Source organism: Zootoca vivipara, chromosome 10 (assembly GCF_965207765.1).
Source record: "Zootoca vivipara chromosome 10, rZooViv2.hap1.1, whole genome shotgun sequence".
In the NCBI taxonomy this organism is placed as follows: domain Eukaryota; kingdom Metazoa; phylum Chordata; class Lepidosauria; order Squamata; family Lacertidae; genus Zootoca; species Zootoca vivipara.
Window position 1 is genome coordinate 48,108,210 of NC_142593.1, and position 17,826 is coordinate 48,126,035.

At 44.7% G+C, this 17,826-nt stretch overlaps 1 protein-coding gene across 1 annotated transcript in view; it reads left to right on the plus strand.

The window, feature by feature from the left end:
• CPLX4 (complexin 4) overlaps positions 1 to 14,604 on the plus strand; it is a 34,082-nt gene extending 19,478 nt beyond the window's left edge. Inside the window, exon 3 of the mRNA XM_035100928.2 lies at positions 13,131 to 14,604. Within this exon, the coding sequence (XP_034956819.1) occupies positions 13,131 to 13,358 (228 nt within the window). The 3' untranslated portion in view covers positions 13,359 to 14,604. The remainder of the gene's footprint in view (positions 1 to 13,130) is intronic.
• The last annotated feature ends 3,222 nt before the right edge of the window (positions 14,605 to 17,826 follow it).

Genomic DNA, 17,826 nt, shown 5'->3' on the forward strand with positions numbered 1-17,826 from the left:
AAGTGGAACTCTATTGCTGGAATGCTAAAGGGGCATTGAAAGTCACTTAGTGCAGGATTTGACATATATATAGGGACTCTCCCCGCTAAATGTCCTCCCATGTCTACATGTCTGGTGTATACCCAACCTCTGCAGTCCATGAATAGTGGTCATAATGGCTAGCAGCTATCAATCACTGTATCCCCCACGAATTTATCCAATCCTATTTTAAAGTCATCCAAGACGGTGGCAATCACCACCTCTTGCTGGAGCAAATTCCATAGTCTATGCACCTGCTATTGTCATTCTTGAATCAGCCATCATTCAGCTTCATTATAAAACAGGGAGAGAAAAATATCATCTATTTGCTCAGTTTGCCCATACTGTAGCTATGCCCAAGACTGCTTCTGCTGGGACTTCCGGTCTGCCGCGCTGGAAAATGGAGGCGCAGAAACCTCGCGCTGCGAGGTTTCTGGCATCGCGGAGGGGGGGGAAATCCGCGGGGGCACGCGGATCCCCGTAAATACCCCTGGTTGAGCGTCCAGGGGGCAAATTTTGCCTGGCGGAGCTCCAGAAGCGACTCCTCAGCTGCCCAGGAAGCCCGCAAGAGCCCCTGAGAGCCAGCCGAGTGGCAGTCGCGGGAGCCATTTTAGGCATACCATCGTTACCTCCAAGAAGCGAAGCTCCGAGCCTCCAACCTGCAGGCGGTGGATTCTTCCTGAAAAAGTTACGATCTGGACGAAGTAAGTTGAAACCAATCAATTTGAAACAAGAATTTGGCAGTGGGAGGCGGAGATTAAAAAGGGAAGTCATCTCCCCCCGATTGAGTAACTAAAGATCGCAGCAAGCTAGAAAACCCAGAAATGCTGTAAAAAGAGCTTTTTCCTGAGGCAGAGTAAAGGAAAAAGTAAGCGGTGTATTTATCTCTGCAAAAGACTGAGATCCAGCATGAGAAAAGCCCCCTGCGAGCCTGGAGTCGGGTCAAAGGAAAGATCAGTCAGTTTGCTGATTAACGTCACAATACAAAGGAATGTGTCTGGCTGAATGTGAGAGACTGAGAGCTGTAAACAGTGAAAGAGGATTTGTTTTGCCTTGAGGCTGCTCAGTATTGACTCTGAGGAAAAGAAGGAGTAAAGAGAGAGATTCTGACCAAGTGGGACTGGATTCTTGGCTTTTTGCCTATTTGTTCACTTTTCATATATATTGGACTAAAATTTCAACTCCACGGCCGGTCTGTACAAAGATGGAGGAGGTTTTAGACAAAGGAATAGGAGAGAAGGTTCCAGAGAGTGGACAGGAAGTCACACAGTGGGACTTAATATTGGCAACAATTTTGGATCTTACTAAGCAAGTGAGCATCTCCAACCTTGATGTAAACTTTCTGAGAGAAGAGACTGTCGAGACATTTGTTTTTGACTGTAAAACACAGGATCCAACAGATATAGAAGATCAGGAGAAGGGAGAAGAAAAAAGATTGGAAGACCAGGACTGTGCTGGAGTGACGTATGTAAAAAACATAGAAGAGGAGAAAGATAATACTGAAGGACAATATGCTGAACCAATGGATTTATTTCCTGAAAAGAACACTGTTCTACTGGTGGGAGGGGTGGAACAGGGAGGGAAAGTAGGAGAAAACACCGTTTCACTGGTGAGAGAAGTGAAACAGGAGAGGGTAAAAGCAAAAAAGCACCCCAAAAAAGAGGTTGGGAAAATCAGCTCCCCGGTGAGAGAGGGGAGGACACAAACAGTTGGGGGGCAGAAAGAGGATGAAAATGTGCAAAGATACAAAGTGATGGGATTACAGAAGAGGGGGGCAAGAGTTCGGCAAAAGTTGGTATGGGACAGACTAGGGGTGGGTTGAGAGGTCTTGGATTATTTGGTATTGTCTGAAATAATATGGTCTGATCTCGGAATGTATTAAGGATTGTATGAAGAACCTGGCTGATTCATCTGGAGACTTCGATTCCAGGGAAGGGGGGGTGGGAACTTTGTTGTGTGGGTGGAAGTAAATGGGTAATAAATTAGGATGTTAATCTTATATATTTTTGGGTAAGGGAAAGAGATTAGGGATTAGATAATAATAATTTTGGAGAGAGGATGTTAAGAGAAAAGAGGTTAAAGTACAAGGAGAATGGATAATAGCAATGAAAAAGATGAAAAAGTTGAAATTTAGAAAAAAGAATGTGAAGTTAGAATGGGAAAATGCGAGAACTATTTTTAACAATAAGAACTCAAGAAGGGGAAATGAGGAAGTCTGAATCTGTTTTTGTTTTTTGTTTTTTTGTTTTTTTTGTCGTTTTTTTATGTATTTTTCTTTTTTGTGCCTTTTTCTTTTTTCTTGTATTTCTTGTTAAAATCTAATAAAAATTATATTAAAAAAAAAAAGACTGCTTCTGCTTCTGCATCAGAAGATGGGCCAGGGCTGGGTAACTTTGAATCCCTTGGTTCGAATCTGACCCTCCAGAGCAGGAGAAAACAAGCTTGTTCCCTCTTCCGTGTGACAGCCCTTGAGCTATTTGATGTTGTTTATCATATCTCCTCTCAGTATCCTCTTTCCCAGGCAAAATATACCCAGCTTCTTCAAACGTTCTTCGTAAGGCTAGGATTCCAGACCCTTGATCATCTTGGTCACCCTCTTCTGCACGCATCCCAACTTGTCAATATCCTTCTTAAATTGTGGAGCCCAAGTCAGAATAGAGTGGGACTATTACTTCCCTTGATCAGGACACTGTGCTTCTGTTGATGCAGCCTAGAATAGCATTCGCTTCTTTTTGCTGCTGCATCACACCGTTGACTCATGTTAAGCTTGTGGTCTACTAAGACTCTTAGATCCTTTTCACAGGTATAATGCTGTCAACTGCAGAATTAAGGCACTGGGGCACAGGCAGCTCTTCCTGTACTGCAGAGGGTTGACTCTCGGTGTCTCTTTCAACCCTACAGTTCTATGTGGTGAGGAAGGACCCAGACAACCTGAAAAATATGAGGGCAATGTTCCTTGAACAGAGGGCCAGGTCTCATCAGTGGGCCTTGAGCCATTTTCAGATGGGTCTCAGTACCACAGTCTGACCAGTGACCCCTCACTTGTTTGACCAACCCCTTGGCCTTGTTACACGCATTGGTTAGAGTAGACCAATGTGGTTGGGAGGCACCAATGTCCCAAGGCTGAGGAGGGAAGAAAGTTCTCCCTCCTCTGAGGGGAAAGGGGCAAAGGAGGTGCTGAAGGAAATGGGCTAGAAGGAGGGGGAAGTGTTATAAGACAAAGAAGCAAATGTAAAAGAAAAGGGCAGTGGTTGTGGTATTGGTGTTGGGAATAGTGCACATGCTGAATGAAAATGGGATAAGAAAATACAGGAGATGGGTATTAGTACTTTGAAAGGCATGTAGGTGCAAGGAAGGGGAAAGACTTCTTCACTTAGAGCATCAGGATCAGTTAAAAAAAATGGCAAAATCAAATAAAACGGGGAAGTGGAATCACAATACCTCCTTAGCACAAGGAAAGCGGAGCTATGGAACTCCTTGCCACATGCAAAATGCTCTGGCAAAGAACGTAGCAATTTCCACAGGTGGAATAGGTATTCATAGAGAAGGATGTACAGGTGAAACTTGGGAAATTAGAATATCGTTGAAAAGTGCATTTATTTCAGTAATGCAACTTAAAAGGTGAAACCAATACCATATATGAGATAGATGCGTGACATGCAAAGCAAGATATGTCAAGCCTTTATTTGTTGTAATTGTAATTATTTGTTGTTAGGCGAGTCAATTATAAATGGATTGTAACCTTGATGGCAGAAAGTGAGGAGGAATTAAAGAACCTTTTAATGAGGGTGAAAGAGGAGAGCGCAAAATATGGTCTGAAGCTCAACATCAAAAAAACCAAGATCATGGCCACTGGTCCCATCACCTCCTGGCAAATAGAAGAGGAAGAAATGGAGGCAGTGAGAGATTTTACTTTCTTGGGCTCCTTGATCACTGCAGATGGTGACAGCAGTCAGACGCCTGCTTCTTGGGAGAAAAGCAATGACAAACCTAGACAGCATCTTAAAAAGCAGAGACATCACCTTGCCGACAAAGGTCCGTATAGTTAAAGCTATGGTTTTCCCAGTAGTGATGTATGGAAGTGAGAGCTGGACCATAAAGAAGGCTGATCGCCGAAGAATTGATGCTTTTGAATTATGGTGCTGGAGGAGACTCTTGAGAGTCCCATGGACTGCAAGAAGATCAAACCTATCCATTCTTAAGGAAATCAGCCCTGAGTGCTCACTGGAAGGACAGATCCTGAAGCTGAGGCTCCAATACTTTGGCCACCTCATGAGAAGAGAAGAATCCTTGGGAAAGACCCTGATGTTGGGAAAGATTGAGGGCACTAGGAGAAGGGGACGACAGAGGACCAGATGGTTGGACAGTGTTCTCGAAGCTACGAACATGAGTTTGACCAAACTGCGGGAGGCAGTGGAAGACAGGAGTGCCTGGCGTGCTATGGTCCATGGGGTCACGAAGAGTCGGACACGACTAAACGACTAAACAACAAACAACAACAATTAATGAAATGTAATAGCAATGTTTATTTTTGTATTATTGTAACAATTTGTTTTATTACTGTGGAATTTCCAAAAGAAAGCATTTGTAAAAATTTAAAGAAAAATAAAAAATAATAAGTTGCATTACTGAAATAAATGCACTTTTCGACTATATTCTAATTTTCCGAGTTTCACCTGTAATTGTCAGCTGATTATGCCAAACTCTGCCTCCTTCTGTCACCATTTCATGACCGGTGGACCCAAGTAATTTCCAGCCATCTTGTGGGCTCTGGCGGGTAGGAGGTTTGAGAACCCCTGATGGAGGGGATTGCAGATTTTCCTTTGGGTGAAGGTTGGGGGTGAAATAACTGCATCTGGGTCTACTTAGGGCTCTTTGGAAAAGAGATATGAGACTTTATGCAGGCCCAAGAGGATTTTATTTCTTACTGAATCTATTTAATTGACCTATATGTGTTAGCCAGGCCAGCATAATGAATGGTTAGGCAAGAAACAGCAGTTCAGTACCTGCGGTGCCACCTAGTGGTGGAGGATAGTTTATTTACCACCCATAATCGTGTAGAAAAATCTTTTGCTAAAAGGGTCTGAACAACAGCCATTTACATTTGTTTGGATGCGTGAATTGCTACTTGTTTGTATTATTTATGGATCGTCTTCCAATGGAAACTTGCTCAAGGAAGGGGAAATGACAATCTTTTATGCTGCATTCTTTTATCCTCATCTGTTTTGGTTTGTTTATTTAGTTATATTGATAAGCCCCATAAAGTAACACAATTCATTATAAACACGTAACATACCACTAAAGAATAATTACTGACAACAGCAGCAGCAATCAGGTCCTTCCTCCTCTAACTGCCTGCTGAAAAAGAAACATCTTTAACTGAAGGCCCAAACCACATTCCTTGTGCTCAGAAGGCCAGCAGGGGCCGGTCAATATGGTTCTGACAACTGTTCTTTTAAAAAACGTAAAAAGAGCTAAGAGCTACAGAAAGAGCTTCATTGTAGCCAGGGCCGGATTTAGGTTCGATGAGGCCCTAAGCTCTTGAAGGTAATGGGGCCCTTTATATGTCCAGCTGTCCTTTGTCAACAACAAATTGTCGCTGTTTTTTGTGTTGAATATATGCTATATGGTAATATATGGACTTAATACGGTAGGTATCTAAAGCCTTTTGCACGTGCAGAATGTAGCTACCCTATATATAGAAATGAGCAAACCAGTGATATTTTAGGGAGCAGACGGGGCCCATGACTTACATCATAGGAGCCTACACAACACAAAACACTGTTGCTGTATGTAGGTTTTATTTTATTTGTTTTTTATCTTATATTTTGGAAATGTACATCCAGGTGTTTTTTTTTCCTTTAATTTTTTTTTGGGGGGGGGGCAAGAGAGTGGGGCCCTAAGCAATAGCTTGTTTAGCTTATACAGTGGTACCTCGGGTTACAAACGCTTCAGGTTACAAACGCTTCAGGTTACAAACTCCGCTAACCCAGAAATAGTACCTCGAGTTAAGAACTTTGCTTCAGGATGAGAACAGAAATTGTGCTCCGGTGGCGCAGCGGCAGCAGCAGGAGGCCCCATTAGCTAAAGTGGTGCTTCAGGTTAAGAACAGTTTCAGGTTAAGAACGGACCTCCAGAACGAATTAAGTTCTTAACCAGAGGTAAAAGCTAAAGGTAAAGGTGCTCCTGACCATCAGGTCCAGTCGTGTCCGACTCTGGGGTTGCGGCGCTCATCTCGCTCTATAGGCCGAGGGAGCTGGCGTTTGTCCGCAGACAGCTTCCGGGTCATGTGGCCAGCATGACTAAGCCGCTTCTGGCGAACCAGAGCAGCGCACGGAAACGCCGTTTACCTTCCCGTCGGAGCGGTCCCTATTTATCTACTTGCACTTTGATGTGCTTTCGAACTGCTAGGTGGGCAGGAGCTGGGACCGAACAACAGGAGCTCACCCCGTTGCAGGGATTCGAACCGCCGACCTTCTGATCAGCAAGCCCTAGACTCTGTGGTTTAACCCACAGCGCCACCTGGGTCCCTAACCAGAGGTACCACTGTACACAATCCGGCACTGATTGTAGCAGATTGACCCTGGTCTCCCTTGACTCATTTAATGGTGCCTGCAAACCTGCCTTTGAAAATGGGCCTTCTGAAGTTAAAAACCACTTGGTTTTTAATCTTGGAGTCCTTCTGCTTTCTCTCCTTTATTTTTCTTCCATCTGTCAGATTGTGAGCCTATGGACAGGGTTTGTCTCTGTTTCTCTTGGATTGTGGCTTATAATGGAGTCTGTCGGTGCAACAGGACTTCCTTTTTTTCTACCAATGTGTGTCCCATCCCATACCCCATCTACTCCAGGGGGTTAGCATTAAACCCCGAACAGATTTGAGTGGCACACAGGGAGACGTGGTCCCGTTTTACATGTGGAAGTCCTTGCCCTAATGGGATGATTTTGCTGGTTACAGCCCCTGGTTTTTAAGCATTATAGGAATTTCATTAATGATGATGATGAGATTTACATTTGTTTATTTGAGAGTCCCATGGACTGCAAGAAGATCAAAGCTATCCATTCTTAAGGAAATCAGCCCTGAGTGCTCACTGGAAGGACAGATCGTGAAGCTGAGGCTCCAATACTTTGGCCACCTCATGAGAAGAGAAGAATCCTTGGAAAAGACCCTGATGTTGGGAAAGATTGAGGGCACTAGGAGAAGGGGACGTCAGAGGACAAGATGGTTGGACAGTGTTCTCGAAGCTACCAACATGAGTTTGACCAAACTGCGGGAGGCAGTGCAAGACAGGAGTGCCTGGCGTGCTATGGTCCATGGGGTCACGAAGAGTCGGACACGACTAAACGACTAAACAACAACAACATTTATTGAATCTACACCTGCAGTTGATTGATCCAAGATTTGCCGGTTCTTGTTTTAAGTGAGAATAGTAAAAAAAGAAAAGGGTTTTCTTAACCATTGTCGAGAGAAATGAATGCAAGGACTTTCACTTCCAACAGGCGACTTCAAAGAAATGCAACCATCATGTTCTGAACTCTTCTAAGAGGCAGCCCCCAAAATAAGGGTCCAAAACACACAATGTTGGAAATTTTCATGTGAATCTTCAGAGGGCGGGTAATAGTGATGTTCTGAAAGACACTGAAAGACATTCAAAATAGGATGCCAGGTAGCTAGGGGAGTGGGGTGGGGAGAAATTTGATTCGGTTCATATTTCATAGATTTCCAATCTATGAAACAGTACGCAAACTGAAGCACAGCCATCCCTTAAATTCTTACCTTTCCGAATTTTGCAGTGCCAAATGACGTGTACAAAAATGCATAAACAAGAGCAAACTGTGCATTGAAATGCATATGTTAGTGAAAATGACACATAAAAAGGTAAAGGTAAAGGGGCCCCTGACCATCAGGTCCAGTCGTGTCCGACTCTGGGGTTGCGGCGCTCACCTCGCTCTATAGGCCGAGGGAGCCGGCGTTTGTCCGCAGACAGCTTCCGGGTCATGTGGCCAGCATGACAAAGCTGCTTCTGGCGAACCAGAGCAGCACACGGAAATGCCGTTTACCTTCCCGCCGGAGCGGTCCCTATTTATCTACTTGCACTTTGATGTGCGTTCGAACTGCTAGGTGGGCAGGAGCTGGGACCAAGCAACGGGAGCTCACCCCGTTGCAGGGATTCGAACCGCTGACCTTCTGATCAGCAAGCCCGAGACTCTGTGGATTAACCCACAGCGCCACCTGGGTCCCTTGAAATGCATATGTTAGTGAAAATGACACATAAGGATGCATTATTTCAGGGGAAGTGCTTTACACAAATCTGTATCTTGGACAAAATTGCATGCAAAGCTGTTTATAGTAGGAGAAATTCGCAGACAAATGCAGATGAATTTTCATAATAACTTTTTAAATAAAAAATAAGAAGAAAAAGGAAATTGCTGTGGAAATGTAGAAAACTGAACTCAAAGAGTGGGAAAATGAGAGGCTGGGAGAAACTGAAACTGACAGAACTGCCCATCCCTAGATGCAACCCAGTCCTATGGAGGCTAATTCAGAAGTTAGTCTCAATGGGCTAACTCTAAAGTAAGTTTGCATAGGATTTGCTGTGTTTCCTATGGCATTGTTTCCTATATATCTACTATAATGCCTTGTTGATAGGACCAGTCCTTTCTTCAGACAATCGTCATTTTGTTTAGATTTTTGCTGTGATGGACCCAGGCTTTCTATGTACACACAGTTCACCCATCAAAGATAAGCATTAATGCTTCATTAAATCTCCAGAACGAACGCTGACAGCAGCTAAAGGCCAACAGGAATAAGCATCAATGCTGTCAGCAGGAGGTGTTTCAGAATGTAAGATGGGATCGTGCATCTGAATAAAAGTAGGAGCAAATGAATGAATGAATGAATGAATGAATGAGTGTGCACACAGTGCATGAATAGGCACAACCCTTCAGGAGCAGAATGGGTTGGCCAGCTACTTAACCAGTTATTTACTCACATGTTTATTCTTGGTAGACAGAAGTCCAGCGCATTGTTCTGCTTTAGCATTTGCGAACCACAATATTCAGGAACGAGGGTGTGACCTGGTACTTTGGTGTTTGCATTGAAATGAATGAGGAAAGTGTACATGTATAGGCAATGGCATATACATAGGTAATTGCTTCATGCAATAGATGGATCAGAGAATTGTAATGAGGTATACATCTGAATCCACATCTGGGTCTAGGAGGAGGAGGAGGAGGAGGAGGAAGAAGAAGAAGGAGGAGGAGGAGGAGGAGGAGGAGGAGGAGGAGGAGGAGGAGACTATTTATATCCTGCCCATCTGAATGGCTTGCCCCAGCCACTCTGGGCAGCTTCCAACATAATGAAAACATAATTAGCATTAAAAATTAGCAAAATCCCTATACAGGGTTGCCTTCAGGTGTCTTCTGAAGGTTGTATAGTTACTTTTCTCCTTGGTTAGGAGGTCACATAACTCCATACCCTCCAATATTTCTCCAATGAAAATAAGGGCATCCTAAGGAAAAGTGGAACATTCCAGGATCAAATCAGAAACTGAGATGGCGTCTGTAAGTCCAGGACTGGAAAATAGGGACACTTGGACTGCCTGTATTGCTAGTAATGATTTGTTTTATATCACTGTAGACAGGCTTGATGAAAAGTGGTAGAGGGGTGTTATAAAACAAGCAAACCAACCAACCCATGAGAGTAGATGGAGTTTCCTGCTCAGCATCTGACCCTTTTCCAAGCTTGGTGCGATTAGGGTGGAATACCAACTGTGCTCTGTTTCTGACTTTCTTGGGGCATTTGGCTAGTAGCTACTGCTGACAGGAGAACACTAGACCAGAGGTATTGTTGTCTGAACCCAACAGGTCAGTCCTTGCATTTTTGTACTCTGCTGTAAGCGCCATGCTTAGCTGTGTCTTATGAGAATATAACCTCGTTTATATAGTGCAAAAGTGTGTTCCCATTGAGCAGATGGTGAAACAACGAATCTGTCAAGTGAAAAAGGAGGTGACCCATGCCTGTTAGCTTTCTTAAGAGAGAACAGGTTCACTTTTGGCACACACAATAAAAAGGCAATTGAGTAGGCCAGATTTTACATTTCTGGGTAATTTTATTGTTCATTATTTCACCCTTTGACTGTAAAAGAAAAAGCATGTAGTCTGGCGTGAATATGATGTAGTGGAAAAAATATATATGTATGAATGGGCAGTAAAGGCTGACTTGGAATGGAACAGAGGGTCAGAAAAAGTGACTCATGCTGCTTCTAATTTAGCACTGTGGAGCAGACGGCTTGGTAGGACTTAAAAGCGGCTGGGTTTAGAATGAGCCACTGCCATCGTACCACCATTTGTTAGACCTGGAGCTCAAGGGGCAAAGACATTTCATTGGCAATTAAACTATATCTCCCCACCCCCACCCCACTTTCAGCTTTCACTTGGCAAATGGCTGAACAGAACAACTCCATGTCTCAGGGTCCTTGTGGCTAATCGGTGTTCCTGTAACAGTCAGAACGCAAGGGTTTGCTGCCAGGAAATCCTGGCTCAGTTCATGTCACATGTGATGGATTTCTCCCTCCACCCATTTCTGCCAGTGGTTGACTCATTACAAATCCTTATCCTGAAGATCTTGTTTATATCCATAAGTTAAATGTAACAGTGTGCAGCGGCTCTGCATGCAATCCAAGTCACAAGTCAAATCAGGGTGCACTGAGGTGTCATTGTTTGCATGCCAAGGTTAGATCAGGATGTTAGCAAGGTGTCCCAGGTCAAGAGTAGCATCAGCCTCCAAAGCCTCATTTGTCGGCCACACACACACAAAATGCTGCAGAAGTGTTTTCTATCTATCATCTATCTACAGATAAAATTGAAAAACACGCGACGGAAGCATTTACTTCTGGGTTGTTCAGCGTTCAGGTTCCGAAACGTTTGTCAACAGAGACATTCGAGAACCGAGGTATCACTGTATCTTAAAGCAAAACCAAGCTGACCGTAGGGAAATGCCCTGTTGCTGTTTGAATGAGGAGCGGGGGAGAGAGAGAGAGTGGGGCAGGAAGACGGATAGCTCTTAGCTTTCAATCAGAGGGAATTATTTTGCCAGGGCTCTCCAATCACTGTGCATTACAGGAGGGACCTTGATGGAAAACCTTTTGCTTCGTGTGTGCTTATTGCTCTCTAGTAAGTTCTGTCTCTCTGGAGCATGGCTGCTTGGAAACTTATGGTGAACCAGGTGATGTCCCTTTTCTCACAGTCTCCAATCACTTTCCATTTTTATTACCAACAAATCAGCTTTATTTTCATTCCGTTTTTTCTTATTGCTCTTTTCTGTTTCGGTTTGTTTGTGCCATTTTTGTGTGTGTGTTGAAGAGTATTTGTAGTACAGTGTTTACCAGTGCTATTTTTTTCTAGAATGTGTTGTTGTTGTTGTTGTTTAGTCGTTTAGTCGTGTCCGACTCTTCGTGACCCCATGGACCATAGCATGCCAGGCACTCCTGTCAAACTCATGTTGGTAGCTTCGAGAACACTGTCCAACCAGCCTTCTTAATGGTCCAGCTCTCACTTCCATACTGGGAAAACCATAGCTTTAACTATACGGACCTTTGTCAGCAAGGTGATGTCTCTGCTTTTTAAGATGCTGTCTAGAATAAGAGGTGCCAAAACTCACCATGAATGCCAATGGCAATGGCACCCACCTGAGAGGTGCCGGAACTAGGAGAGAGAGAGAGAGGAGGTGCAAGGGGTTTTCTTCCACCTCTTTCCCTCACGGCCCTTAGAGAGACCCTTTGCCATAGCTTAAGCAAGGATTTTACAGGCTTAGCCTTCGAATGCATGGAGTACTTTGGGATGGGAAGGAAAGAGGCAATTGACTGAAGATGCGTTGCCCAGAGCAGCAGCTGAATTTTTTTAGATTCTAGATCCCCCTCCTTACATAATAATAATAATAATTTATTATTTATACCCCGCCCATCTGGCCGGGTTCCCCCAGCCACTCTGGGCGGCTTCCAAAAAAACAAATTCTAAAATACAGAAATCCATCAAACATTAAAAGCTTCCCTAAACAGGGCTGCCTTGAGATGCCTTCTAAAGGCCTGGTAATTGTTCTCTTTGACCTCTAGTGGGAGGGCATTCCACAGGGTGGGTGCCACTACCGAGAAGGCCCTCTGCCTGGTGATGTGTATTATTTTTATTACTTGAAAATGTGGTAAGCTAACATGGCTGCACCAGAGGGTGCTCCCAATCATTATGATCAGGGGTGCCAACTTGAATAAAATATTGGGGGGCGGCGTCCTTATAATGATCACAATAAATGGGGCACACATGTCATTTGAATGGACTTCTGTCCCCAATCCCTACCCTGCCCTGACAGCAGCAATAGCAAATTTGTTGTGCAGAAAAACACTCGGCGCACCCCTCCCTGGCCCGCCCCTCGCCTCTGCCTACACGTGTGCAGTCTGTACGGGCTGCCGCTGGCACGCAGAGGCCTTGTGGGCTGCCGCTCTCGCACCACGGCACCCTGTTACGGGCTGCCACTCTCGCAAAGCACCCCGTTCTGGGCCGGTGTGCACCACTTGTGCCCCCGTGGGGCCGCCGCGCACCAGCGGTGCCCCATGCGGACTGCGCACGCACGCATCCCGTGCATGCACAGTCCGTACGGGGTCCCATACAGGTGCTGCACCCGGTACCAGCTGGGTTGGGAACGCCACTGGCGCCTGCCACAGCTGTGGAGACCAGTACAAGAGAGACATGTTTTATTGCAGCTGGGGCACATGAAGGAGTCCAGGTTTGCTGTTAGCATGGCGTTTCTTCTCTCAGCAGTCATTCCTCCTCTGGTCACTGCTGCAGATACGCAGCCCGACTATCTGTCTCCAGGCACAGTAGTCGTCTGCAAGGGATTTGAACACAGAACCAGACACAATGAGAAAACAGGAGATAAAAGAGTTATAGCAATTGCTATTTTTTCCCCTGTCTGAACTTACAAGCATTGCAGGAAGTTTTTATTGGCACACGATTTAGATTTGACTCGATGGGATAATTTAAATTTCAGTTCTCCCTGCAAAACATGCTCATCACTTCTTCTACTTATATTCCTTTCTTGTTCCCTTTCCCTCCTTGCTCAGAGTGAATTAGATGAGAATCAGATCCAGATGGCTGGGGACGACGTGGGCTTGCCGGAAGACCTCCAGAAAATGGTGGCGGAAGATCAAGTAGAGGAAGAAGACAAGGATTCTATACTCGGGCAACTTCAGAACATCCCGAACATGGACATGGATCAAATCAAAGAAAAGGCCCAGGCCACCCTCACTGATATTAAACAGGCAGCTGGGGAGAAGTGTTCTGTAATGTAAATAGAGACATTTACAAGATCTGTATACAAATGCCCCATAGAAAATGGAAGGCTGTGGCTGCGGCTGCTACTCACTCTCTACCCCTCCACGAGGAAAGATGTGTGTGTCCCTCGCCCCCCCCCCAAGAAAAAAATCTGGTAAATAATAAGGGTATGTGTGCTGACATATGATGGTAGAGGCAGAGGGACCCCAACGTCGCAGGTAAATATCCAAGCCTATAGCTGCAATTGCAAATACTGTACACTTGCTCGCTTGGGTCCCTGCCAATGGCCATCATGGTGTCAGGTTCCGAATTACGTGGCAAGAGTCTCTTGTGAATGGAAGTGTTTTCAACTGCTTGAAATTATTTTGCTTTGCAGGATTGAAGAGAAGTGCAGTACTAGTTCACACCTTGGGTTATTAGAGCAGACTTTCCTAGATTAACAAAAGTATAAGAGTTGGGGTGTTTCTATTCTACACGAGGACTTTGCTGAGCAGTAGGGTTGCCGTTCCATCTGCCCCATACCAGCATGCCGTTCGATGATGAGCCCCATCCCAGCATGCACCATGTGGGTACACCATAGAGATAGGAAAAGGTTAAGAGTGATCCTCGCAGGCACATTCCTTGGCTCTGCTTCCAAAGCAAGTCTTTGTACAGAGAGCAGGCGTGTCCATAGAGATCGGGAAAAGTAAAGAGTGATACTCGTGCACGCACTTCCTGGTTCTGTTTGCAAAAACTCAGACATTTTGCCGCTTTTTTAAAAAAATGTCTCCCCGGATGGTGATTTCGCCCTTGGAATCCTGGACATGTCCAGGGAAAACCGGACATATGGCAACCCTGTCATAGGATAAAGGCAGAATACCTTTAAGATAAAAGGACAAACTTCTTACCTACTTACAACTTCCAAACCTCCTTTCACCCTATATAACGTAGATTTTATATTTCCTTGAAAGCAGAGTACCTTTCTTTAAAATAGAAAAGAAAAAAGTCTCCAGTGTTTCCCCCCACCTAGAACATCAACTGTCTTTTCACTGCCACTTTAATACAGGACATATTATTTAACCAACTTAGAATGCATCAAAACACAGAACTACGAAAGGTTTTTCTGACACCTACAACTTTCAGCCATATGACTATAACTTTGCTAAGGCTTATTATGTGGCTGCTATCTTTCTTTCCACCCCTTAGGCATTTAAGAGCAGCCCAATGCAGAGAAAGTTTTCTCATCTATTACAGTACTGTTAATAATAATAAAAAGTTAAAACCCTAACGGAGCTGCTGTGTTGCCGAATGAGCTCTCCAACTTTGGAGTTCCCCACTTCTTGCATGAATGTTTGCAGTTACCCAGAATGCTTAATAGAATTATGTCAGGTGTTAGCATACAAAATGAAATATTAAGGCTGGATCCAAATTTCCAGGAGTGCTTTCTGAATAGTGATCGGCCCAGGACCACGCAGGGAAATTTGCAGCTGAGTGGAGATTTGAACTTGGGTCTCCTCCGTCGCCATAATCCAGCACTCTAACCTAGCCTTCCATGATCTAGTTTGTTTTGAACTACAACTCCTATCAGCCCCAGCAAGCATGGCCATTGCAGTCCAAAGCAACAAGATGGCACTAGGCTGGGGGAAGGGTGATCTAACCACTGGATTCACACTGCATTTTGTGCACATTACTTGCACTGGGAAATTCAGGGAAGTGCAAATCCCAAAGGATGCCTTGCTTCGGTTGTGCATATCGTTTTGGAAAATACAAATTAGGAATGTCACATTTAAATGTGAACTGAGCCAAATCTCTCCCCCATTCCTAGCCACCTCTTCCTTCTAATGCGTTTCCTCAGATTTTTGACTTAGTTTTGCTGGCTGCACCAGTATTAAGAGTGGGGGGGGGCAGAGTAACTCCCGTCTGAAAGCAGCCTCTGTATGGGCAAAAAGCTCTGTGGCTCTTTTTCATATTGCAGCTCCAGGCACAGAGATTACTTGTTTCTAAGTACAGGGAAAATATACTTCTACATTCAACCCATGTGCAGATTTTCCATACTGTATCTCTTATGCCAGAATAATATTTCTGATATTCCTTATACTGGGTATGGGAGGGGGAAATGTAGTTATTAAACTTTTCCCTCCTACCAACTGCTTTTGGGCATTTTGTTGTTATTATTGATTAAATATACACTGTTTTCCTACTGCAATTATAGTATTGTTGCATGCCACCCAAGTCTCCGCCTGGTGTGAAATCGCAGGGGTTCCAGGCGCTAACCCAGGATTCGTGATTCCTTTTGAAGGCACAGCAGAGACTGTGGTGTCTTTATGATATATGGTTTATTTACACATATCGACAACCTGAGTTTGCAATGAAGGGGTTCACAACATCAACACCCCAAAAGGATCTTGTTTCTCCCTTAGCTGCAGCCTTGGAGTTGAGCAGAGATCTGACATTGCACACACACACACCCTTCCTGAACCTTCCCGAGAAGAGGAGAACGGTGGTTTGCAGAAGGTCATAGTTCAGAGGCTGCAGTGGGGAGAAGCTGGGAAATATTGGGAGAGCAGCAGGAAGAAGCAGGAGAGAGACAGCTGAGAGACTCAGTGTCTTTAGAAAGAATTCCTGACACACACACACCCCAGGGCCAGGCGTGCATTGAGAGTAGTAGAACAGAAAGCTCAGAGGCAGAAAGGACATATCAGCTGGCACAGGGATGGTGTATAATAGGAGAGACAGAGGGGGTGCGACTTTAACGCCATTATCTAAGAGGCGGTATCATCCGTCTCTGTGAATATTCATAGAATCACAGAATCATAGAGTTGGAAGAGACCACAAGGGCCATCCAATCCAACCCCCTGCCAAGCAGGAAACACCATCAAAGCATTCTTGACATATGCCTGTCAAGCCTCCTCTTAAATACCTCCAAAGAAGGAGACTCCACCACACTCCTTGGCAGCAAATTCCACTGTCGAACAGCTCTTACTGTCAGGAAGTTCTTCCTAATGTTTAGGTGGAATCTTCTTTCTTGTAGTTTGAATCCATTGCTCCGTGTCCGCTTGTCTGGAGCAGCAGAAAACAACCTTTCTCCCTCCTCTATATGACATCCTTTTATATATTTGAACATGGCTATCACATCACCCCTTAACCTTCTCTTCTCCAGGCTAAACATACCCATAATATTGAATAAAATATCATGGTAAGAACGTCTTGGTGCCAGCCGTGAGGGAGGGGGATCAGATTCCCTGAAGCCTGACACTGTCTCTCCCTGCTTGGTGCTTTTCTTCTACAGGTCACATCACACCCACTTTCAGCTCTAATCTCTGGCTACTGTCCTTCTCACTATCTGCAAGTTGTGTGAGGGGCCCCACCTATTTGCCATCTGACACAGAGCCCCCTTTCCTTTGTTCTCTTTATGGCCCAACACCCAGGCAATTACCTCATCATGAAACTAGCCTGGCTTATATTTTAACACTTGCAGGGATCCAGGGATCAGAAGGCTTGATTAGGTTTTAACACCTGTTGAACCCAGGGATTAGAGGGGCCTAGCACCCACAAACACACAACAATATATTCTGTATTCTCAAGTCACTAGGAAAAGTTTGTGCTAACAGTACAACCCCTATACATGTCTATTCAGAAACTCAAGTCCCACTAACTTCAGCTGTATGCAGCTGAATCCCTCCTGCAAAATAGTGACAAGTCCAGTTCCTTCCACATGCTGCTAACAACTTGCAAAAGTTGAAACTTGCTGCTCCTCCAAATCAGATGGTGGCTGCAGGGACAAGTCGGGGCCCGGGGGAGGAGGGAGTAAGTTTATTTCACAAATCCAGCATGGTTCAGACATACTGTATATTCCTGCGTATAAGACTACTTTTTAACCCAGGAAAATCTTCTCAAAAGTCAGGGGTCGTCTTATACGCCGGGTCGTATTTCTTATGCGGCGATTATATCCCAAACTCTATATTTTAACTGGAAAAGTTTAGGGTCGTCTTATACGCCGGTATATGGTAAGCCTCTTTCAGAAGACCTTCAAGCCTTTCTAGTGTGGTGGAAGGAAGGACAAGTGACTCGCTTCAGAACATAAAAGCCCTCCTAGATCAGACTCAGAAGACATCCAGTACAGAATCTTATTTGCCATGGTGGCCAACTTGGAATCCCTGTACTCGAGTGGTGAATTATAGAATTGTAGAGTTCAAAGGCACCCTGAGGGTCATCTAGTCCAACCCCCTGCAATGCAGGAATCTCAACTAAAGCATCCGTGACAGAAGGCCACCCAACCTCTGCTTACAAACCTCCAAGGAAGGAGAGTCCACAACCTCGCAAAGGAGTCCATTCCACTGTCGGACAGCTCTTACTGTCAGGAAGTTCTTGCTGATGTATAGTCATAATGTCCTTTCTTGTAACTTGAAGTCATCGGTTTGGGTCCTAGCCTCCAGAGCAGGAGAAAACAAGCTTGCTCTGTCTTCCATGCAGTTTAACCCTTAGCTACCTCTTCCTTTGTTATCT